The 23,817-nt window shown below is 43.3% G+C and overlaps 1 protein-coding gene across 3 annotated transcripts; it reads left to right on the top strand.

Annotated features, from left to right (window-relative positions):
- The first annotated feature begins 466 nt into the window (after positions 1 to 466).
- LOC119373643 (uncharacterized) lies at positions 467 to 21,905 on the top strand. Of its 3 annotated transcripts, none has more exons than XM_037643698.2 (7): positions 467 to 685; positions 5,527 to 5,664; positions 5,719 to 5,768; positions 10,512 to 10,592; positions 17,836 to 17,858; positions 18,596 to 18,630; positions 21,669 to 21,905. In XM_037643698.2, the coding sequence occupies exons 1-7, from the start codon at positions 672 to 674 to the stop codon at positions 21,724 to 21,726; spliced, it is 399 nt and encodes a 132-aa protein (XP_037499626.1). In that variant the 5' UTR covers positions 467 to 671; the 3' UTR covers positions 21,727 to 21,905. The 3 variants fall into 3 exon arrangements, with proteins under 3 accessions (XP_037499626.1, XP_037499627.1, XP_037499625.1); XM_037643699.2 differs by having other exon boundaries at positions 17,836 to 17,859; positions 18,598 to 18,663; XM_037643697.2 differs by lacking the exon at positions 18,596 to 18,630 and having other exon boundaries at positions 17,836 to 17,859.
- The last annotated feature ends 1,912 nt before the right edge of the window (positions 21,906 to 23,817 follow it).

The raw sequence follows: 23,817 nt of genomic DNA, 5'->3' as shown, positions 1-23,817 counted from the left end.
AAAGCTTTGGAGCAAGTAAAGAAGCTAAAATAAATGCATAATTTGCCCTTTCTTATAATGAAAGTTTTGTTAGACGAAATATTCACACTTTAACCACTAAAAGTACATAACTGTTATCACACAAACAAAAGGTTTGGGCAACAATGTGTTGAATTAGGAACCCGAAACCGAACTAAAAGCAACACTATTTTAATATTGTGTTTTATCAAGTTTCAACAACTACGGACTTCTTGTGTGCTTGACGACCCAGAAACAAGCCCACCTTCTCGCTATTAAGATCGTTCATTCTTTTTCTTTCAAGGCCTATATCATTTGCTCGGTAAATACCATGAGGACAGGCATTTAGACAGAACATATTTATTATTTTTTCAAAGCAACATTCCCTTTTAGGTGCTTATGACGTCTGCAAAAATGAATCATTAAAGGTCGGACAGCAATATATAGGACCGCCGCTTCCCTGAACCCAACTACTGCAAAAATAAGATATATATATAGGACTCGTTAAAGCGAACTTCAAAGCAGGACTTCTGTTGTCGAATACAAAGTGACCGCTGGTATGCTCAAAATTAGTGTGCTTGCGCTGGTCCTTACTACCGCTGGAAAATTGTGGAATGTAGCTGAAGCAAAGAAGCAAGAGGCTCCTAGACGTACCACAGGGGCAACCACACAGAATGTTTTTAAAGAGGTAAGGGTTTTCACACGTGTAGCTCGAGATTACGATGAGAAATAGGATCTGTTGCGGCCTCGATTTCTGTGTGTGCGCTACCATAATTTACCTGTCAGGCCAACTAACGGGTCCCATATTCTGAATAGTACTGCGTGGGAGACACTGTGATATAATATATTTAAGCTTCCTATTCTTATTCATGAATGAATCGGCCTACGTTTGATGTAAGATAGCATAAAACACTAAATGTATGTGACAAACAATGACGGAACGACATTTTTCGAGGTTTGCGTGTAAAAATAGCTACCGTTGGCAAAATCGGGTGGTGCACGTGCCCCCTCATTTTCGTGAAAGAACGCTGCATATGGCCAGCTAAGCATGTATCACTTGATTACAAAAGAGAAACTGAACGAAAGGGGTCACCAAGGTAAGGCATAGGTTGCCATGACAAACCTGCTGTAGACATGATATGACTTCTGCAGAAGCCAAGAGTGATCGCGCTGCTTGGTGGGTCATTCTATTATCCCTGCAATGAATGTGGTAGCTCGCACTAGTGGTGTAATGCTGGAGCCAACGGCAGAGCTAGTGTTCGACCTACATTTTTCTAAGTTTTTGGTATAGTGATGCCAGGGCTGGGCAAAGATACTTTGAAATTGTATCGCGATACGATACAAGATACCCAGGCAAGAAGTATTGGAGATACATATACAAGATACTACCGCAATAATTGTATCCGATACGATACTTGCCAAATGTATCTTAAAATACTTCGATACATTCACAGATTTTTTATTATAGAGCACCATAATGTATTGGCGAACGCCCATGCACAAAAGTGTTTTCTTGAAAATTTCGTTAATGTGACCAATTTTGTTTCACTTTAATGACATGTCTTTTAGTATCTCAAAAGTTTTGTCCTTCTTCCTCAAAGTGCATTAGTTTACTTCCGAGAGAACTTATTGGAGTTTGCTTCGGCTGCTTAACAAGGCAGCTGTTCACTGACAGCGGCGCTTGCCTGTTATTTTTGTAATTGATGGGAGTCGCTCCTCAGTTTGCCGACCTCAGCTAGCCGGTCGCCATCTAATTACAAGAACTTCAATAAGAAGCCTTCGCACGGTGGCGCAAATACCGGTGTGGAGTTTTACCTTGTCTGTAAAAGACAGTTTACGCAATACCGAATCACCGGTGTACAGTAGCGACAACGCTGCTAGCGACATTTTTCGTGACGCATTGTGTATACGTATAGAGCTCGTAAAACTGCAACTACTTTTCATGTTCTACTTATCTGCTGCCGTAAAACGTTCGTTATCAATATACGCACTCACTTGCAATCTTTTAACAATTTTGCTTCAACGAGAGAACATGTGCACCCCAGAAAAACCTAATACCTATTGTATTATCACGTGGTGGTGACGATGAAGAAAGCGGCAGTCACTCTGGTAGAAACGAAACTGCTCATTGGGCAAACTTGTGCCCAGAAAAGTAAGTAACTCAATGTACTACAAGCAAAAAGAACGCTGTACACTGATAGCGGCAATAAATGTCGTTGGCCTTCGGTGTTCTGATCATCGGCAGAACGCGTGGTCCTCTATTCGTGAGCGATCGAAACTTCCAGCGTTACAACTGCTGCTCGCGTCCTGCGCATAATTTTAATAATATTTTTTTGCGGTTTTGCATCCCAAAATCAAAAATATGATTATGATGGACGCCGTAGCGGAGGGCTCCGGAAATTTCGACCCCCTGGGGTTCTTTAACGTGCTCCTAAATCTAAGTACACGGGCTTCAAACATTTCGCCTCCATCGAAAAGTGGCCACCGCGGCTGGGATTCGCGCGTAATCTTAACAGAACAAGCTGAAACAATCGCGAAGATTCCGAAACATCGCGGCGCGGCTTCAGCCGAGTGCTGCTCATAACTTTTTTTTTTTTTTTTGCTGTTCAAACCCGATCACACCAAAATAAAGAAATAAGAGCGCGTGGCAGTATAGTTGCACAAATCGTCGCAGGACACCGCTGCTATTCCCTCTATTACCACCTATAGCTCCGATTGCCTGGCGATTTGTAAAACAAAAAATTAAAGATGCCTAAAAAGGAAAACAAATATAGGTGTAAATAAAATAGAAAAGCCGTTCTGTACTAAACATTCATCGGGAATAACTATTGAAACACGATACAGGCGGCAACCATAATAGCTACGTAAAATTGGGCATTACGTGATTTTAGTCACGTGAATGGTAGTTACGTGACGTTGCGTGACTTTAAACATGTAACCTAATCGCCCATCATATCATCAGCCTTCCACGGCGGGAAAAATCGGCGCACGTGTTGTGGGAGCGAAGCAGAAGATAAAGAAGAGAACGAAGAGAGCTAGTGCTGCTTGAATTTTGCTTGCTCTACCCGGCGCAACGAAAAGATTTAACAGCTTCACTGCCAAAAAGCCACAAAAAGCATGTATACATAATAGATTGATTCCACTGAGTGCTCCTTTTTATTCAAGAGAACGGAGCTGCGGGCGCGGCTCACTCGTGCATGTCAGACTGATCGAGACAACGGGACAGTACAAAACAGATGACACTGTAAGCCACCTCAAGGTTAAACCATAATATGAAAACTCCCGTGTTTTCATTGAAAATATAGATTCAACTTTGTTTTGTTATCGCGCATTTGCTTTTTTTTTTATTAGGGTGTTATTTGAGCAGAAACATTAAACAAGTACACCACGAGTGTAACCCATTGGGCGTTCACTGTTCCCGAATGCAGTGACATCTTTTAGCTACACCGGCTTAAATAAACTGGGGCACGATATGCAGGAGAGAGTATAGTAAATGCATATACCAGCTGAAGCAAGGTGAATAATTAAGTACTGTACGGCAAGTCACAATGAGTGTTTTTCACCACATCTAAATGTCAGCACTGCATGGACTTGAGAACAGCCAGCCCAGGCTAAATTATTAGAGATACCGGCCGGCATAAAAAAAATGTGGAGAGGGGCGAAGCATGTAGGGAGGGTGTATCAGGTCGACTAACGTGAAACTTGTGGAAGGGAGAATCATGCAGTGTTCGCCGGTGTTTCCCGCAGTAAAATCACTGCTGATGTGCAATGAGAGACAGAAGAAAGACTAGACACAGAGACCCGCAGTCCGCTTTTAGTTAACGTGCAGGCTGCGGATCTTTATTGTTCAACTACGCACAAGAGAAATCTCCCACCGGCACTGCATTGCAGGTCAGGATTAAGTGCTTATATATACGGGGTGGCCGGTGAACGGTTTTGTAGCCCGAGCTGTCGGTTTTTTCAATCAATAAACTCGGTAGCAGACGCTGCCTGCGTTGCCGTTGTCTCTCGCGGGCGAGGGCGCGTTCTTGTTCCTCGCGAGCTGGTAGTTCAGCATTCATCGCAGAAACAGCGTTTCGATAGTGAACGCGCGCTGCTCGCTCTCTCTCGCCACACGGCAAGCGCTGAGGTGGTGGCGCCTCAGCGCAAGACATGGTATCATTACAGAGCAAAATGCCAGACCACTGCCTCAGATATAGTGTACTAGAATAATAACTACTACACTATAGCCTCAGAGCCCTACAGAGTTTCGACTCGAGAACGCGAGACTGTAAAAAAAAAAACAAGTCCACGAAATGCTCCGCGACGACATCACCAGCCCTCCAAGAGTCCGAGGGCGTCACCCTTGATGTTAGTGAAGTAGGACGGAACCATACGTGTCTGTGTCAATTTTTGATGCCTGAACAAAATCACAAAAAAAAAAAATCACAGCATATCCACGGAGTGAATGATGATGAGTGGGCGAAGCTGCGGAGGTTCATCGGTAAACCGTGAATCTTCCGTGAATTCTGCCCAGTACATCATCACCGACGTGAGATCGGGCGCGTTTATACTAAAGGTTCGATGAGTTATGACGACTTGCAGCGCACTTTAATTTTACATGTACGCTGTGTATTTTCATTGTTTAGAAAACCATTGCTTAGAAAACATCTGGCGTCTTTCGTTAAGCAGCTGGCGTCTTTTCGTTTTGCTTTAGAAACATCTGGCGTTCTCTCGTTTTGCTTTTACAAAACATCTGGCGTCTTTTGTTGGTTTATTTCATCAATCAACGGCGTTTTGAACAAAATTTTTATTGTTTAATCACGCACAGGAGAAATCTCACCAGGCACTACCTTGGAGGTAAAGAATGGCTGCTAATGGGAATGAGAGACAGAAGAAGTCGGCTTTTAGCTAACGCTGCGAATTTTTTATTGTTCAACAACGCACAGGAAAAATCTCCCGCCGGCACCACCTTGCAGGTCAAAGCGTAAGACTGGTTACATACTACGCTACGAGGGACGAACGGGTGCCGCTATAAGGAGCTTCGCCCCTAATAAAAACGTGACTCCTCTCCTCCGTATAGACCACGCTCTGAATCATATCCAATGCGCGAAGTACTTTTCGTCGACGGACCTCAAGACTGGCTACTGGCAAATCGAAGTCGATGAGGGAGACCGAGAGCAGACTGTCTTTATAGCCCCAGACGGCCTCTTCGAGTTCAAGGTCATATCCTTCGGTCTTTGGTGGGCACCTGTGGCTTTCCAATGCGTTATCAATACAGTACTGCGAGGCTCGAAGTGGCAAACTCAGTGCTTATTTGGGTCGGTTGTCACAGGTTCATAGAAAATGAGAAGCAGCGCGAACCAAAGGACAACTGGACGAATACGGACCAAGCGCTGTCAGTTTTTGCCTTGTTGTCCTGTGGCTCACGCTGTCGATCGTTTTCTAAAAATATTTCGCAGGGACCAGATATAGCGGAAGTCATATATATAAAATAAAATAATCTGTGAAATGGTCATCACAGTTGTTCATTTCTGTTTTTTGTCGCAGTTCTGGACGAATCACACGAATGTATGGACAGCAAAACTCCACTAATGTGTTTTATAGCTGCGAGTGGGAAGAGCCTAAAAACATGACTGACACTGGCCTGCAAACAATAACACACTTCGACACCTATAATATGATCATGTAAGACAGAGGACACAAATTTTCGCACAAGGATAAGATCTGTTTCTTTTCCAGATTCAACTGGACGTTCGATAAAAACAACACAATCACGAGCAAACTGACAGGTTGTAACACTTTTGTAATTATTGTCTATATATATCTAAGTAACCATATTTTTTCAGCAAGTTCTCTTTCACAGGTGACATGCGAAGTAATATAGCTGCACTGTTGAGTTTGAAAATCGAAATTGTTTGTTTGGACTGAAAGTTACAACCGACACTGACGGGAAACGTACAGCGCTCACAGCACATTTACGTCATTTTTAATAGAATGATTCCACCTTAAATACCACCGCTTGCTTCAAAAATAATCCAAACGTATCTCATCTCTTGGCAGTTCTAGCGCAGATCGTACAGCAAGGAAAATTCCTTGAAATTTTACAAGAGCGGGTTAGGTGATCGTTATTAACAAAAAATATGAACTGCATTTGTATGGTAGAATCCTTGCCCGGCACCACGTCACATAAATCTCCGTTCAGTCCTACGCGCTCTCGCACTGTGTATTATAGATCTGAATTCATTTTGTTTCATTGCGATTCAGACACCTCTAAGGCCCGAAAATGCTGGCGTTAGAAAAAAAAAGGGTCTAAATGAAATTATTCACTGCACGTACCCGCAAAGATTGCGTACTTCGAAAGAGAAAACAAGCGAACACTCATTTTAGCAGGGCAGCGTATGAAGAAAAAAAAACTATTGCAGCTCGCACTAAGTCGTACAAGGCCGGGACAAAGCGGAGCTGGAGGGCAGATAGCCTAGTCCTGGTTTTTTAGGCTTTTACCCTCTCACCTCTTTCTTTTATTAAATGCGAAGCATTTCTTAGCGAACTTCTGCGACTTTGAGCGTATCTATCTATCTATCTATCTATCTATCTATCTATCTATCTATCTATCTATCTATCTATCTATCTATCTATCTATCTATCTATCTATCTATCTATCTATCTATCTATCTATCTATCTATCTATCTATCTATCTATCTATCTATCTATCTATCTATCTATCTATCTATCTATCTATCTATCTATCTATCTATCTATCTATCTATCTATCTATCTATCTATCTATCTATCTATCTAGCCGCCTACGTCTTTGTGCTCTCGTGGCCGTTTTGGTATTGGGATGTATACCAAAATTGGTATAACATAACACGACCATACCAGGAACATAAATGGCAGGTTCATAACATGAAAATCTTGACATGCATGTCATGAACAGCATGATTTACATGCCACGGTCTTGGGGCTCTTGCGTCCGTTTCGTAAATTTGATATATACCAAAATTGGTATGGCGTCACAAGAGTGTATGACGAACATAACTGACAGGTCCTAAAGTGGAAATCATTGCACACATAGTATGTACAGCATGATTTGCATTACATGGTCTCGGAGCACTCGCTCACAACCTGGTGAGCGGACGCGAGCCAATAACTGCAGGAGTTTTGGTGTTAGGTAGAATGCTAGGCGGAGAGTGAAGCTAACCGAGACAGATAGTTAACTCTTTTACACGCAGCCCATGAAGAACTGTGTGTAAATGCGTCAGATCAATAGAACTTCATTTGAAGGCATTTGATATTCTATTGCAACAAAAATGATGTCATAATACGTCAATTTACGCGTATTGTAGTAATTATTTCTAATATAATTGTAATTAAATATCTGTTTATTCTACAGTCATTCATGCTCTGCATTTGCACTAATAGAATGAAATCTTAGGCTAAAGATATAGTGCAAATCTGTTTTCGCTTGTGTCCATTTCGAGTGAAGAAAAATTATACTTTTGACGTGGCTCGCAGGAAGTGCTACGTCAAACGATTCGTTGCCCATGGTAGTAAATTCAGCAAAGTGTTCATATGCAACAGTAGGCTGCGAAATGAAGCTAAATGAAGACAAATTTACTATACAAGGCGTTCAATTTTATCCGAAGTTCAGTGTATCTTGCTGTTTCTTAGCGCCTAGTCGATACAAGCAGCGAAAAGAAGTGGTGTTCACAATTGTCTACATAGCATCTGAAAGGGTTAACATGTCAGCATGAAAGAAGAATGCGACGACTGCAGATGTTCTCGCGTTTCGTCAACAATTGCCGCCGTGTAGGGCCTCAACTCAGTTTCAGCTTACTCAAGCATGCTTCTTGGTTAGACCAGCTTGGCACTTGCGGCCATTCTCACATAAGCCCCTTACGCAATAAGGGGACGTTCGTTGACAAGGTATATCTGAGCGATTTCTTTATCAAATTCTGGTGTCAGCGTCGGCGTTGTTGGTTGTGGGCGAACTATGAGTTGTCCTTGAGCGAACATTCAAGATATGTGCAAATAAAGATGCAAATATAGGGATAATGAAAATTCTTCGGTTCGAGTGGGAATGAAACTCAGGACTTCCGCGAGGCAAGTAGTTGTTATACCACAGAGCCACGTCCGTACTCAAAACTATTTCGAAAAAAAAAAATGCTACATAAATGTTATGTAGCGCGAGTTGTGTCATTAACACATGTACTATTGCGTGGCGGATAAGAAGAATCACACCTGGCGTCAAAAAATGCCACTTACGTAATGAGGGGTTGGTTTAAAGGTCCAAAAATTACGGCGCAAACATGTATAATTAGTTATCATCATGAACAAGAGCATGAACAACGAATTGCCTTAAGGACGCGTAATTCGGACCAAGCAAACACGCAAAAGGAACATTTAGGTTGTAGTGCGCACACGTTGTGCTATTGCGCGCAACTGTACTTGCACTAGACATTTTAGGATAGATTGAAGGGGCCAATATACAGGCGCACATACGTTCCGTACCATGCGGCACCGTTTTGGTGTCCACAAAGAAGAGAAGCTAGGCTAGCGATTGCGAAGGTGATGAGAACAGCATCCGGCTACAATATCGCGTTCTACTCTTGAAGGTGAAATGCAAGTGTCCTCCAAGTTTTAACAGCGGAGCCATTTAACCCTTTCACTGCCAGGTTTTTTTTTTTGAGGGGGGAGGGGCGCTTTTGCACACTTCATGCCGGGTTTCTTTTCTTTCTTTTTTGCACGTTATGCAGAATTTTCTGTTACCAATGCAGTAAGGAGCCTTAAAGACATGTAAACATTTTTATAGGGGATTACGAGAATAAAATAAAAGTCGCGCTCAATACTAGCAATGAATTAACGGAATAATTATGTTTAATAAAATACAAATTAATAAATAAAACCCATTATGTAGAGCCATTAAGTCACTGATTATCCGTTTTATTCGGAGTTCGCATTAGTTAAGAGCGCCATGAATTTCTTCTTCTGTCAAATAGTGCGCGCACGTGGCACACTGACTCACCATGGCTGCGCTGCTGAGACGCTGGCAAAGAGATGCTAGCCGACGCTGATGTGCAAGAACACGTTACCTCTGTTATCAAAAAAATTCACTACAAGTTATATTTCTTATGGACTCACCAGAAACGGCGGGACACGCCCGCGCTATTTTTTTGTGCAACAGCTGTCTACCAAGGAGCAGGGAGTGACGTAAAGAGGCAAAACTAGTATACTCGGGATAGGCAGGCCTTGTGCCTGTGTCATCGCCCGAGTTATCGGTAGGATCGGCAGTGGAAGAGTTAAGCCGGCATTTTTTCTGTCCACCGCGACGAAAATCCTCAGGCGGGTATGCGCCACAGGAATCGGGCAAGCCCCACTACCGAGTACCGCAGCTGCGAGCGTTAAACCAAAACTCTGCTCGGCAAATTGGAGCACGTGAAACAAGTGAAAGAGAAGGAGAGCAAGAAAGAGATAAATCAGAGGAGGAGAAAATACTGAGAAATAAAGGGAATAAAGACGGAAATACGTAGAAAGACAGAGAAAGACGTAGACAGAAAGGGATAAAAAGAAACACACAAAAAAGATAGCAAAAAATGAGAGCAATAGAGAAAGAGAAACAAAGGGAGAGATAGAGAGAAACAAAGAAAGAGAGAGAAAGAAACAGAGATAGAGCGAAGTAGGTAGAAAGGAAGAGGAAGCGATAATTAGAAAGAAAGACAGAGAAAAAGAGAATAAAGAAAAAGAAAGATGCCAAGAGCGAAAGAGAGCAAGAAATGGAGATAGAAAGACAGAACTAGAAAGAAAGAAGGAAACATCAACAAAAAAGACACCAGAAACACAGCGACGGAGAAAGAACGACAAGAAGAAAGAAAAGTAAAAACAAAGACAAACAAGAAAGGTCACCCACCTCTGCTCTTCGGACTTGGCATTATTAGTGCAAAGCTGGCGCATTTTTTTTCTCAATATTTCGTAAATGTGTAGGTATTTTCACGGACGGAGAAGGTACGATGTTTACCTAGCGAGCGGTACGCAGTGGAGATGAAATTTTATATTTCAGTCAATTGTTGTCGTTGTGAAGTGAGATACATAATGTCGAGGAATCTGCGCACTTCGCGTGCTGGCTTTATTTATCGTCAAACTTCTTTCATTGATGGCGTCGATTAGCGCTCAACGAAACCTTTTTTCTGAATAATATATTTCAACATGCCCAAGTGAATACAGCTGTGCTCGATCACTGTATCCTTTAATCTTAAGGATTTTTTGCGATCTCGCACATTTATTCGGTTAATGTGTTTTCGACCTAGCTCCTGGATTCGCACTATATCACAGCTTTGTTGCGACAAATTAAGAGGTGCGTGTCTAAGCAGGACCCATATGAAGGTTTTTAATTTTCATTGTATTCTGTCATTTGCCGACTAATATTGAATTGATACATGTGTTTTTGCTAAGTCATTCAGTCGTAATAAACATGTTTAATTTTATTGTATAGACATTATAACATAAATTCATGTATCCTTTATGTTGAACACAGATTTCGGAATAACACGGCGTATTGTGTATCACAATATTAGCTGTGCGGTTTTCAAGGATGAGATGTGGTGGCAGAGACCAGGTGAGTGCCGAAACGTTTCCGTGTTGTATGCTAAACTGTTCTGAACAACATTGGGTGAGAATCTGCGAACTTGGTGTGCACTTACCAGCCCCCTCCCTAAAAACCACGTTTTGGCGCCACAAACCAGAGACGTTTTTTGGGTATACTGAAAATTTGGCTCAAAATATATCTCAGGCTCCTCTACGCATGGCGTTGCTGATGATGAGACAAGACCGAAATCCAGAAGATGATGGAGGCTTCAAGAGATGAAAAATCATTGAACACGCGGTGTCGCTGGATCCAACGTCCCGACATATGCTCTTGTCTTCAAGGCTGCATCTGGCCAGCGTAGCGTATGCATGTGCATGCTTCATACATTCGTCCTTGACCACAAATGCGGAGGAGAAGAGCAGGCATTTGCGAGAATTTGGGGCTTGGAGTAGAAGGGAAAACAGGGATGGGTACTGATACAACCTGGAGTGCCAAATTGGATACAAATAGCTGAATTAACGGGGGCGTGCGAATATAAAAAAAATATGGCTGATCCTTCCGTCATAGGAATCGGTATAATACGAAAGTAAAACGTGAAGTAGTGCTTATTGTGCAGTGATATATGAGACCCTGTACGATGTCTATTTGTGTTTGGGAGCTATAGCACCGTTTGACGTGGATGCGACCATGTTGACGCTTAGTGGCATGTCTCCATCGCGACAAGTAACAGCCATAATCATGATTAAACCGTTGTGGTAGCTGAAGTTGAGAACATATAGTTGGACACAGCGAATCGCAAATCCCGTGTAAAGATGACAACAACAAGCTCATGATCAACACTGGTAACCGATATGCATTTCTTCAAAACGGTGTCAATTAAGGAGTGAAACGGCACGGTGTGCGCTTTCTAGCAATGGGTGACCGACGCCTATGCTCATGCATACACTACCACACTGCGCTTCAGCAACACGGGAGGCAAAGGTTCGTAGCTTGATCCGCAAACGCGTGTAGCCGGCTGGGCTCTGTCTCGCTCCACCAAGGCACGACATTCGCCCGTCGAAATCATGTCCTTTCTGCAACGCGTATTGCAGCAGTTTTGTTAGTAGGTGCTCTCGCAATCGAAGTAGTAGGCGGCGAAGAAATCCCTTTGGTGCATGTGGAAGCTGCACTGCTCCGATGAGCCGGCGCACGCTCACAGGAAGCGAAAGGCAAAGAACGTAACTGCGTCTAGGCTGCCTCGGCGATGCCAGCGCGGCCAGTGTTCCTCGCTGGCATCGAGACGATTGAACCATTACATCCGATATCACGCGCAATCTCGGAGTAAGCGCTAGTGAGTGCCGATAGTGACGCATTACTTCGTTTCATCTCTCACAAGTGGTGGCACCGCCCCCGTCTACCTACACCGCCAACAGACAGCACCATGCAAAAGATATTGAGTGAAAGATATAAGGCGCGTTCGTGAAGTGTCGGGCATCTGCCTAGGTGCCTTAGTCGTTTGAGCGTCGGGTGTTTACCGTCTCGGCCGCAAAGTCATTGGTTCGATTCCCAGAGGCGGATCTTTTTCTTGGTTTTTTTTTTCTTTTTCGCCCATTGGCGTCCATTTTGTCAACGTCATACCCGCAACAGATGTACTTGGTGGATCCCGGCATAAAACACTTTCGTGTTAAAAATTTGAATGACGATTCGAATAGTGATGTGTTCGTATCAACGCTCGAATTGAATAATACGTATTAGAAGCACCGAAACATTTTCTAAGAATTGTTGAATAAACAGCACCGACGGGAAAACCAGAAACAAACGAATCGTTGGAAAAGCGAAGCGTCACCTTTCTTGTCTTATTTATTGATCTACCAAGATACACGCAGCCCAAGCTTTACGAGACAATTTAAATTAAACTGATCCCAGGAAAAAGGCGCTGCATGTTGCCGAAGGGAAAGTGTTGCGAACACAGTGCCTTCATCGTGGCACTTCTTAGGAAAGATAGTTTAATTTTTAAGTCACAGTCTTACGTAAAATCTGGTGACAAAGTACCAGCTTGAATACTGAAGTAACTGCTGTATTTCAACGTCCAGGCACAAAACACCTTGTAGGCTCTAGTCGCGGCGGCACACAAACTTACCACAGTTACGTAGTTGGGACATTTTTGTGGGTTCAGCGTACTCGTAATATTATTTTATTCTTGGTAAAATTTGTGATTATTTCCTTCTAATCAAAAGCTGCGGAAATCTAGGGTTTTCTTGAAAATGGCTCGCTCATTCTAAAACTGCTCGACTAGTATTCCATTCGTATTTGTATTGAATTTGATGTCATCGCTATTCGATTCATATTCAATTCGGCTCTAAACTACACTGGTCGCACGCGCCTAGGAAATACATCGATCGAAGAAAGAACACAGAGGGAGAGGGGAAGTATACACCACTGTCGGTCCTTTTGTCGCATAAATAATCTAGAAAGTGGCGGGGGGAGAGATGGGTGCTACCGCTGAGTCATGCATGTCGCAAATGAGCCGCAGCTAAAAGGATGATTTGGTGGCAATCGGAACGGTTAGCAATCCTTGGATAGCTTCTAATCAAAAGCTGTGGAAATCTAGGGTTTTCTTGAAAATGGCTCGCTCATTCTAAAACTGCTCGACTAGTATTCCATTCGTATTTGTATTGAATTTGATGTCATCGCTATTCGATTCATATTCAATTCGGCTCTAAACTACACTGGTCGCACGCGCCTAGGAAATACATCGATCGAAGAAAGAACACAGAGGGAGAGGGGAAGTATACACCACTGTCGGTCCTTTTGTCGCATAAATAATCTAGAAAGTGGCGGGGGGAGAGATGGGTGCTACCGCTGAGTCATGCATGTCGCAAATGAGCCGCAGCTAAAAGGACGATTTGGTGGCAATCGGAACGGTTAGCAATCCTTGGATAGCAGGCTTAAGTGTTGTTTGTTTTCCTTGTGTCCCCTTCATATTTGATTGATTCAAGAGCTCCTTTTGAACCTTTATAACTGCAGGCTGGAGCGCAATAAGCCTATGAATAAGATTTCACTCTCTACCGTTTCAGCCGCTTCAGGACCGAAGGTTTTACTGAAGGATGTAAAGCTTGACCTTAGCTAAGTTGTTGCCTGGCACCTTAAAATGGTGTGCCACTGCTTCCGCTATTTTCTTCGCTGTGTCCGCGTGATGGCCGAGTATGCATGACGCTGAATCATGAGTGAGCTGCGATTCAGCAAAATGGCTCAATAGTACATTGCCAGAAAATAAAAAAAAAACAAATCACACGAAAAAAGAGAAAAATAGGGTACACTTGAGCACCATGTACAGCAGAACTTCATGGTCAAAAGGGGTTATAATTTCATAGAGAAAAGGTTCAAGCATGAACAACTGAAGGTGTGCTATCTCCAAAAGATTCGTCATCGTAAATATGTCTGTTCTCTCTGTCCGATATATTCAATACATCGGACAGAGAGTGCTTTAACCCGCCATGGCGGTTTAGTGGTTATGGTGCTCTACTAATGACCCGAAGGCAGCGCGAGCAAACTCCAGGCGCGGCGGCCGCATTTTTGAAGGAGGTGAACATGCTTGATGCCCATGTGCTTATATTTAGAGGCACGTTAAACAATCCCAGGTGGTCGAACTTTCCGGAGCCCTCCACTACAGCGTCCGTCATAATCAATACGGGGTTTTGGGACCTTAAACGACAGCAATTTTATAGACTCAAGAACTATATTTCAAGAGGTCATGCCTATTGGCTGATGTATGTTGAACTATTTTTTCTCCGATAGTCTGCCCTTAGACATATTTATTGATTGCAAATGAAATATGACTCTCTATAGTTCTCTCTCGGGGACCTGAACTTTGACCAAAGCACACGCAGTCTGAGTTTAGCGAAGTTGTGACCAGCCAGATGTAATGATGTGCCATTGTCTGCGGTAATTTCTTTTACTTTTTTGCGCGATGCACACTTAACCTATCATTGATTGGTTATTCGGTTTCGGAAATGTATTACTCGTTGGCACAATATTACTCGTTGGCCAGGGGACCGGTTCTCGCGGTGTCAACGACAGCCCCATTCACACTCCGGGGGTTTGTCCTTCTATGTGCATTACGAAATCCAAATACAAACAGAAGTTCAGGAGGAGATTGAAGGTTGAAGAGGTGAAATATTCCTGAGCAGTGGGTGAAGCTGGAGCCAACGTTTCTACAAGAAGACCAGTCTTCTTCAAGGCTAGAACCGGTTCTCCTTAAGGCAGTTACAGCCTTAAAGGGACACTAAAGAGAAACAATGAATCGGTTTGCATCAATAAATTGTGCTCTGAGAACTCTAATGTCGTTAATTTCGCCACCATAGGTTCATTAATAGATAAAGTCAAGTTCAAAGTTTCATTTTTAAATTGCGCGCCAAAATCTCCCCACGTGACGTCACGAATTTCAATGTATATTTATTGTACTTTGGCGCCATTGGCTCAACAAAATTACCCTAAACTTGGTATGTCAAGTCTATGGCCCCTCAGAGGATAATGTACTTCATTTTTACCTATTAAGAACTACGTAGTCCCTAGTAAGCGCCGTCAAAACATGTGACATCACGGCGAATGGTGCAGAAACTTCAAGGTGGCGTCGCCACCCACATTTTGTTTTTGCGCGTTTTCTCGCTTACTAAACGTCTTTTCGCAGCAAGCGTGGTGATTTTGGTGTCGTGAAAGAGTGCTTTACTAATATGAGAGAAATCGTTTTTACTCTTTAGTGTCCCTGTAAGAATACAAGTTCTCTGTTCGAAACGTCAGCTCCTGCGGCACACTGTGTTCACGAATTTCAAACAGCGGAGCTGTTTAGTCTGGCAAAAATCATTCAGCTGTAACGCTGAAACCTTTGCGCCCAGCTATGGCATCATTGCGTTGTCATGCATCGATTCCACACAGCAATGCATTGGAAGAGGAAAAGTAGGAAGAGAGCAGCTGAGGTGTGGAGATGAGGAGGAGATAAGATGAAGAAAAAAAGTCACAGTTTTGGCGCGAGGGTGGAGCAATGAATGCAATAGCAAGAAATTGGAATGTCACACGAAGAACGACAAGTAGCTCGATACTTGCAGCGTAAGTATCGAGCACAAAGAAGAACGCTCGAAAAGAACGCATATGTATATACATGACAAGCGCGAACTAACAACTGTCACACTTGTTACGTCTTTGTGCTTGAGCAACGCGCTGCAAGCGTCGGCAATGGAGAGTGAGACGGTCTTAGATATTTATTTTCATTTTAAACTGCGGCACGTGGAGTGAACCCTCTGCGTCACCTGCCACCCGGGGTCGTCTGACGCAAGGTGAGCTTAAAATAGCTGACTGGACTTCAGGTGACCCAAGTGTTCTTTCTTTTTTCGTTCCACGCAACGAGTGGGTATAGAAAGGGGCAACATTGTCGTGCGCGTCTCCAGGGCAGTTTTCGAAGTGAAAGAAACTCTAGTAGCGTTGCGTGATAGAAAACAGGCTCAAGCTCATCCGAGATCTGCGTACCACCAGCGGTATATGGTTCGCCGGCGCATGCATGGCGCGTGGTTGAGTTGAATAGAACAGCGTGCTGGGGAGCGAGGGGTCGCTGGTTTGAATCCTCGGTTGGATGCTTCGGAATTTCTTATCTTCTGTTTTATTTGTCCTTGTGCATTATATATATATATATATATATATATATATATATATATATATATATATATATATATATATATATATATATATATATATCCGGAACTTCACGGCGACGGCAAAAGAGGTCTCAGTTTCTCCTCAAGGTCGAAGCGATGAATGCGTTAGCAAGAAATTGGAATGTCACAGGAAGAACGGCAAGCAGCTCGAAACTTGCTGCGCGCTGATCAAGCATAAAGGACGCAGAAGAAGAAAACACACAAAGCGAGGGCGAGCTAACAACTCTCACAGCTCGACACTTGCAGCGCGCTGCTTAAGCACAAAGAAGGACGCACGAAAAAACGCATACGTACCCATAGAACGACCGCAAACTGTCACAGTTGTTACTTCAACTAACTGCTACGTTGGCTCCTCTCAGTTAGCAGATCACTCCTTTCGCAAACGCGGCCACTGCAGCGAGCAAAGCGACCTCCATGTGGTCAGATCTTGGTGATACTACCCTAGAGCCACCCTATGTGACCCTTGAAGCAGTGGTGCAAAATACTCGTAGTCAATAGCACTATCGTTGCATGAAGTGGTGCAATGCTTCGTCGATGTATTGTTATGTGAAATGACAGGTTTAAATAAACATAATGAGGAAATAAAGAATAAAATTAAGAGAACGTCGCCCTAGTGGTGTCATGACTGAAAGAAGAGCAGAGCTGCGCGGCCTTCCGTGTTTCTTTTGTTTCTTCTTTCTCTTCTGTCTCCTTCTCTCTTTCTCTCTGCTTTTTTCTATCTCTTTTTGTCTCTCTTTTTTCTCTTTCTTCCGTTCTATTTCTTTCTCTTTCTGGCCCTTTCTATTTTTCTTTCACTCTTTCACTCTATTTCTAGCGGTCTCTTTCTTTCTACCTCTTTTTTGTGTGTCTTTCTATCTCTTTCTCTCTGGAGTCATTCTCACGTGCATCCGAGTTATTGCCTCCCACGCCGTACAAATCCGCGCACGTGTTCTGGGAGCGAAGTAAAAGATGAAGAAGAGGGCGCGTGCCGGGTGACTTGTTGCGCTGAGGATGATGGTAGTTTTTGTAAACGACTGACAGGGTTTCTTCTCGCGAAGAAATCTAATCTCACTTCGTTTTCTTTAGTTCACCTGCCCCACTTCTCCGCCTCCTTTCATTCCTCCTCTCCACTTCACCATGCAGTATTCGTCGAATGCTCGCATCTGCTGTACTCGGTAGTGGCGCTCGCCCAATTCCTGCGGCGCACACCCATCCGAGATTTTTTGTCGGCGACTCACAGAGTCACGCTCGACTTAATTGCGTTCCGCTGGTAAAAAATTCAGGACACTTGAGCTTTCATTAGCAGAACGCGATAGCGTTATCGGGCCCCGTTCTAATGGTTTTCTTGTTCGTTGGCCTGTGATTCGCTTCTCAGTGGTCACTTCAGCCGTGCCGTGCGAAAAAGAACGAATGTGCGCGCGAAATTGGCCGTTGGAAACTGATAAAATGCGTGCCTACTGCATGTGCAGTTCCAGAGTGCTCACTAAGCCAAAGTTCTATATATTGGTAATCAGTGAAATACCCATTACGCGTCCGTAAGGATTCTAAAAAACTTAATAATAGCCCTAATACCCTAACATTGTGTTACTTCTTTTTTTTTTACTTAGGGAAGAAACAAAAGGGCAAAAAAGGTAAGCAATTGTTTTAAACTATTTTTGTTTGCGAACAACCCGACAATTACTCCGTATGGAGTGAATACCGAGGGCCTTTTAAAAAAGCTGATATTAGCCTTAATACCCAACATTATGATACTGATCTTTCTTCCCTCGGAGCAAGAAATGAAGGAAAAATATGCTAAACGAATTTTTACGCCGGCACATTAGAGAACCCACGTAACGTGTTCAAAATTCTATGATTACTTAACATACCTGAGAACAATCATGGTGAACTTCCCGAAATCGTACCTCTATGTTTACATCAGATAAATAAAGAAAGTCTCAAACGTGAGCATCTAATGTGCATATACAACAAAGGCCAGGCTACGCTACTGGGGGGGTTATAAATTGCTCTGCAATAAAGAATACGGGATTAAAACATCACGCTATTCATCCTTTATTTGTTGACTTGATGTGCTAAGGATGCTTTTTATGTGGATACTTGCTAAACAATTGCTATTTTTAATATTGGTCCTGATACTCCAAAGTTAATAGGTGAATCTAGCTTCGCCCAATGGCACATTCCTTCGTTTTAAGGGCAGCTTGTGATGCGCAGCTTGTTTTTTTCACGCTGTCGTCGTACTGGGAAGTACAATATGCGCAGCGGCAGGAAAATTTAATACGCTATTGGAACAATAAATTTCGCATTCTTTCACAAAATTTAAGCATATTAATGGAATGCATTGCATTGCATGGTTTCTTTTTTTCATTTAGCGAAAAAAGGGAAAGGCGATACGCGCGTGAAAAGTAAGTAAAACTTGTCAAATACCATTAGAAGTGGTAAATATTTCAGTAGCAGTTACAACCTTGTTTGTAGACGATGTGTTGTTGGCCATAAAAAGCGGTTTATAAAGAAGTGACTAAAAATTTTGCCACATATCAAGAATTATTTTACGAAATACGAGACGTTTATATTATGTTATCATCAGTGCATTTTTAGTCCGTTTGAGTTTATTGTCCTTAAAAAATTGAACAAGGGGTGGGATTTAATCAGAATGCTTCCCTTGCTTCCGACAATAACAAATGTATTAGTTTTCAGAATTAAGTGTATGAGGAGTTGTTTTCACGCACTTCATTTGTAGCCCGCGAAATGCATAAATGGCCGTGGGACTACAAGCCGCCGTGCAGTACTTATTTTTTTACGGGGTAGGTGGGGGTCTTGCACCATATTACTGATTGGTCAATGTTGATTCAATGTTTCAACTTTAATTTCGGCGAAGTGATGCATATTGTCGGGATTATGAGAGCGCAATACGAGGCGTTCACAATAAAGAGAGACAGAGGATGGGCGCTAACCTGTCAACTTGAGACCTAGCCTTGGAATTTCAAGTTTTCTTAAACTATCTGTCACGCCATGAAGACTCTTTTTCAATGTTATCCGTCAAAGGCTATTCAACGCGGAAATTTGGACTACTTGGTGGGTGTAGAACTTGCGCATCTTAACAAGCGCAGCGGGAAAAACACAAGAGAAATGAACACGTAGACAGGACGGGTGCTAGAACCATCAACTGAAAATTTACTAACACAAAAACGATGAAATTGTACAGACATGCACAAAACCTTCGAAAAGGTGCAGACGGCACTACTAACACTGATATCTGCAGCGTCGCTTCAGCTAAGCTATCTTTTTTGCATGCAACGCCAGTGACGGCGTACTCATGCACTTGTGAGCTTCTAAACTTATACAATATGCTTCATAGATTTCACGCGCTTGCTGAGCAGCAAAGCGGCGCAAGATACCGGTGCCCTAAAAGCCAGGCGTGCAGGAACACCTTCGGCAATAATCTGCGAAATGTCCACCCCCGCCAATGAACTGACAGCTTCACGATGCTCTCTCAGCCTTTCATTTATGCATCGGCCAGTTTGGCCTACATAGCATATTGCACGGGTGAGTGGGAGCCTATACACCACACCCACATGACAATCAATGAACTTTTTGGCGTGCTTTTTGTGCAGCCACCCTTCTCAGCCCCATTCACACGACTGAAAGGCTAAGAGAGCATCGCGCAGCTGTCACTTCATTGGCGGGGCGTGGACATTTGGCAGATCACTGCCGAGGCTGTTCCTGCACGCCTTGCTTTGAGGGCACCCGTATCTTGCGCCGCTTTGCTGCTCAGCAAGCGCGCGAAATCTACGAAGCATATTGTATAAGTTTAGAAGCTGAAACATGCGTGAATACGCCGTCACTGGCGTTGCATGCAAAAGAGATAGCGTAGCTGAAGCGACATTGCAGATATCAGTGTTAGTAGTACCATCTGCACCTTTTCGAAGGTTTTGCGCACGTCTGTACAAATTTCATCGTTTTTGTGTTAGTAAATTTTCAGTTGATGTCTAGCGCCCGTCCTGTCTACGTGTTCATTTCTCTTGTGTTTGTACCGCTGCGCTTGTTAAGATGCGCAAGTTCAAAGACTACGTCTCAAGCTCACTGGTTAGCGGCAGTCCTGTGTTTCTCGCTCTTGTGAATGTCAGGTTTTGCTTTCTAATGCTCCCAAAACTGTTTAGGGTGTTTTACCTAAAACCACGAGTTTTCCTCTGGACGCGAAGCACTATCTTTAGTAGCGGTACCTTGCCCCCGCGCAGTCATTTATGTTAAATTTTTCCCGTAGTCATCTATGAAATTAGGTTCTAGGTATTAGCCGCATGAACAGCTTATCATCGCAATATAGGAGTGCGTGATTGTGGGGAACGAAGTGTAATTGTTTTTCATTTAAATGGACCGCTGAGGCGGATTTGTCTGTGCAGCTTACAGGCACAACGACTGCTTGATCGATGATGCTGCTGCATAGAAATTGACAGATTTATAAGACGATTGCTGTTTAGTATGGCTGGAGTCCATATTTCGATAAGAGGACTGCAAATCGTCTCGCTGACATAGTTTTTCTTTGGCAGAGTTTCGTTGCGCACCCTCAACGGCGCAGGAAAGTAACTAATTACCTCGCAGCCCCGATGCAGACATCTGCCCTTGGTTACCATGATATCAATTCTCTGAATAATACGGATGATTATTCTATTAGAACGGCGTTTGAATCGCTCAGTGCTGCTGCATCGCTGCTAGAGAAAATGATTTCGCTGTTCAAATTGCGTATCGCAATATTCATTCGAAAATCGGAACCATATCTATCATTTTAAAAGTTCTTTATTTATTTGTCATATTTGTTACACCTTATATTATGCTATTACGGTGGTCGCTGTCAGCCTCACCGCTACTGCTTTATGTCGCTAGGAGCTAGAGCCCTAAACTTGTCGTGACGGTAAAAAGGACAACTGGTCAATTTCTACCCAGTCAGCAGATAATTTGTGATTTTTTCAAACGTGAAAAAATAAAGGATGTTACATTTAACTGCTACAATCCGTCAGGCATAATGGATTCACTCTTTTAGAGGTGGATCGCATCGATATGTATGGGCCAGTAGCAAGACCGAATATCAATTGATGCCAAGTGCCAAGACATTTTTCTAATTGAGTGGGCGTGTAAATGCTTATAGATTGAATCATATTTAGGAAAAACACATTTGTTGCACATATACTCATCACATATCAGTTTACAAAAAATGTCTCATTTATCTGGGAAATGAATTTAGCATTATTGCCTAATAATATGGTCAGGCAAGTAATTTCTGAGCCATGTTACATGAAGTGGGAAATATGCACCATTCGACGTTGAGAGATTCATTACGTGCTGTTTGCCGACCATAATTCAGTCGGTCTATTTGAAGATTGTTGTGATCGACCTTTGGAAAATCAAATGAATACTTTGTGCGAGCACTGCTTTGTTATATTTTCAGGTGTTCAATACAAACTGGTTTTCGATCGCACGATGATAAAAGGACATGTGCCCGCTGACTGCAGAAAGGAATACAAAAACGTGATAGGCAATGCAACGAACTATAGAATCTACCAGAATAGCTGTAAAAGGCCACACCAAAACAAATCAACAAGGATCTACTGTTATCTGTACCTTGAATTTCAATATAGTACTTCTAAAATTTTTCATCTTCAGTATTTACAATAAAATGTCAATCACCAAATGAAAATATGGATCAAATTTTTCTACCACTGCGAGGAAGAAATTGCAGACAAAGTAGATGCTCATGACGACGAAAGCACAACTAGAGCGCAAACTGCGTTCAAGTTCCGCTGTTGTACTCGTGAACTTACACCAACATGCCCAAATGACAGTTATCCGAAAATTAGTGTTCAAGATGGAGTGCTCGTTACCGACGTCATGTGAAAAAAGACATTTGGCAAGCTTTCTTTCAGCACCCGGTATTGACTGCTTGTAAGCGCTCGCATGTGAACACGCAAGGTCAGACAATAAAATATTACCCGCTAGTTGTTTTACAAAAACACATGAGATGTGCATAATGCAATATTACACAGCATCCAAAGAAGCTTGTGAATCTTCCAGTCGAAAGCAGGTAATGTAAATTCCCAAGCGAAATATAAATTTCGTTACTGCGTAATGACCACCTTGCAGCACCGTACACACCACGTGGCAGTTGAGCGGTATTAAGTTGTACACACGTGACACGCCCAGTTTCACTTATTTTATATTCTGATAATGCGATTAATTGTGCTAATCCCTGCGGCACACTGCACAGCTTCGGCACCGAGTCGGTCGGCCCTAAGTATCCGTGTCGGAATAAAAACGCACCAAAAATAATGACAGGCATAACTTTTGCGCTTTAGGGCCAACGTGTTTTGCCGTCGCACACATGTCATTTGGCGCACGAAGCGCCTCAATATATGGGAACCTTTTCGAATGCTGCCGAGTGTTCCACCAGATTACGCACAGCGCGTATTGTTCAGCACATTGTGGTGCTTAGGCGGGCACCAACTATTACGGTGATATGAGCGATGGCGCAAGTAAAAAAAAAAATCCCGCCATCTCCCCGTAAAGGGAACCCTGAGTAGTATGCGAAGCAGCCATGAGTCGACTTAGATTGCTGTAAATGTCTTATTTTCTTCATCACTGTTCATGGTCCTTCTATTCGAGGTTCCCTTGTTGTTGTTACTCGTTATATATGCTTTTAAGCTCAGGGGAACGGTTCCCTTGATGTTGTTACTCGTCATATATGACTTTAAGCTCAAGGGAACGTTTTCCCTTCAGTATAACGGCCTTGTGGTCCGTAAATTATAAAGTTAATGGCTCTGCTGCAAAAGTTGCAGCTTGAAGTTTGAGAATGCGATGTCAACGCGCCCGTTTCGCTTCGGCTTCGCGAGCCCTCCACTTCGTATCGGCTGGGGCGCTGGCTACGTCGAAGCGACGCCGGAGAGACAGGCCTCTTTCATAAGCTGCTTCGCATGTAAGGGTACCGTGCATGATTTATCGCGTAGAGGGTACCTTGCATGAATGACGATGATTTATGGCGAAGTGGGTATGTTGCATGATTCCGGCGTAGTGGGTACCTTGCATGATTTATACTAGAGCACGCGCCGTAGTGGAGCGAGCGCTCTATCGCACGTCCATATATCAGGCAAACATTCCTTTCTGCACACCACGCGCGAGCTCCCCGCTCGTGCGAAAACTTCGTTCTCTTCTTTCTTCCCTATATCTAGTGGCACCGTTTTCTCAGGCGAATATTCCTTTCTGCACACCATGCGCGAGCTCTCCTCTCGTGCCAGCACTTCGTTCTCTTCTTTCTTCTATACATCTAGTGGCACGCGGGGCACTGTTCACGCCGGGGGGACCGGCCTCGTTCATAGGCTGCTTTGCATCTAAAATGCCGACAATATGCTAATTGATAGTGCTGGCCGCTATAAACTTGCCGTGAGCATTTTGTTCCAACGTGCACAGGTTCGACCACTACAGGTTTGGGTCATTACCGGTTTGAGTGCTGCAATCTTCACACACATACAAACACACGCGCACACACGCACACACACGTGCGCGCGCGCGTGCGCGAACGAACACGCTTCAAGAGAGAGTAATAG

This window comes from Rhipicephalus sanguineus, chromosome 11 (assembly GCF_013339695.2).
Source record: "Rhipicephalus sanguineus isolate Rsan-2018 chromosome 11, BIME_Rsan_1.4, whole genome shotgun sequence".
Classification (NCBI taxonomy): domain Eukaryota; kingdom Metazoa; phylum Arthropoda; class Arachnida; order Ixodida; family Ixodidae; genus Rhipicephalus; species Rhipicephalus sanguineus.
The sequence above is the reverse complement of the archived record's forward strand: the minus strand, read 5'-3'. Positions and strand labels throughout refer to the sequence as shown.

Bases quoted from the DNA above. Each gene is read 5' to 3' on its own strand.
- LOC119373643 (XM_037643697.2), top strand. The intron at 5,665-5,718 runs GTAAGACAGAGG...TTTCTTTTCCAG, and splicing joins GACACCTATAATATGATCAT to ATTCAACTGGACGTTCGATA. The intron at 17,860-21,668 runs GTAAGCAATTGT...TTATATTTTCAG, and splicing joins GAAACAAAAGGGCAAAAAAG to GTGTTCAATACAAACTGGTT.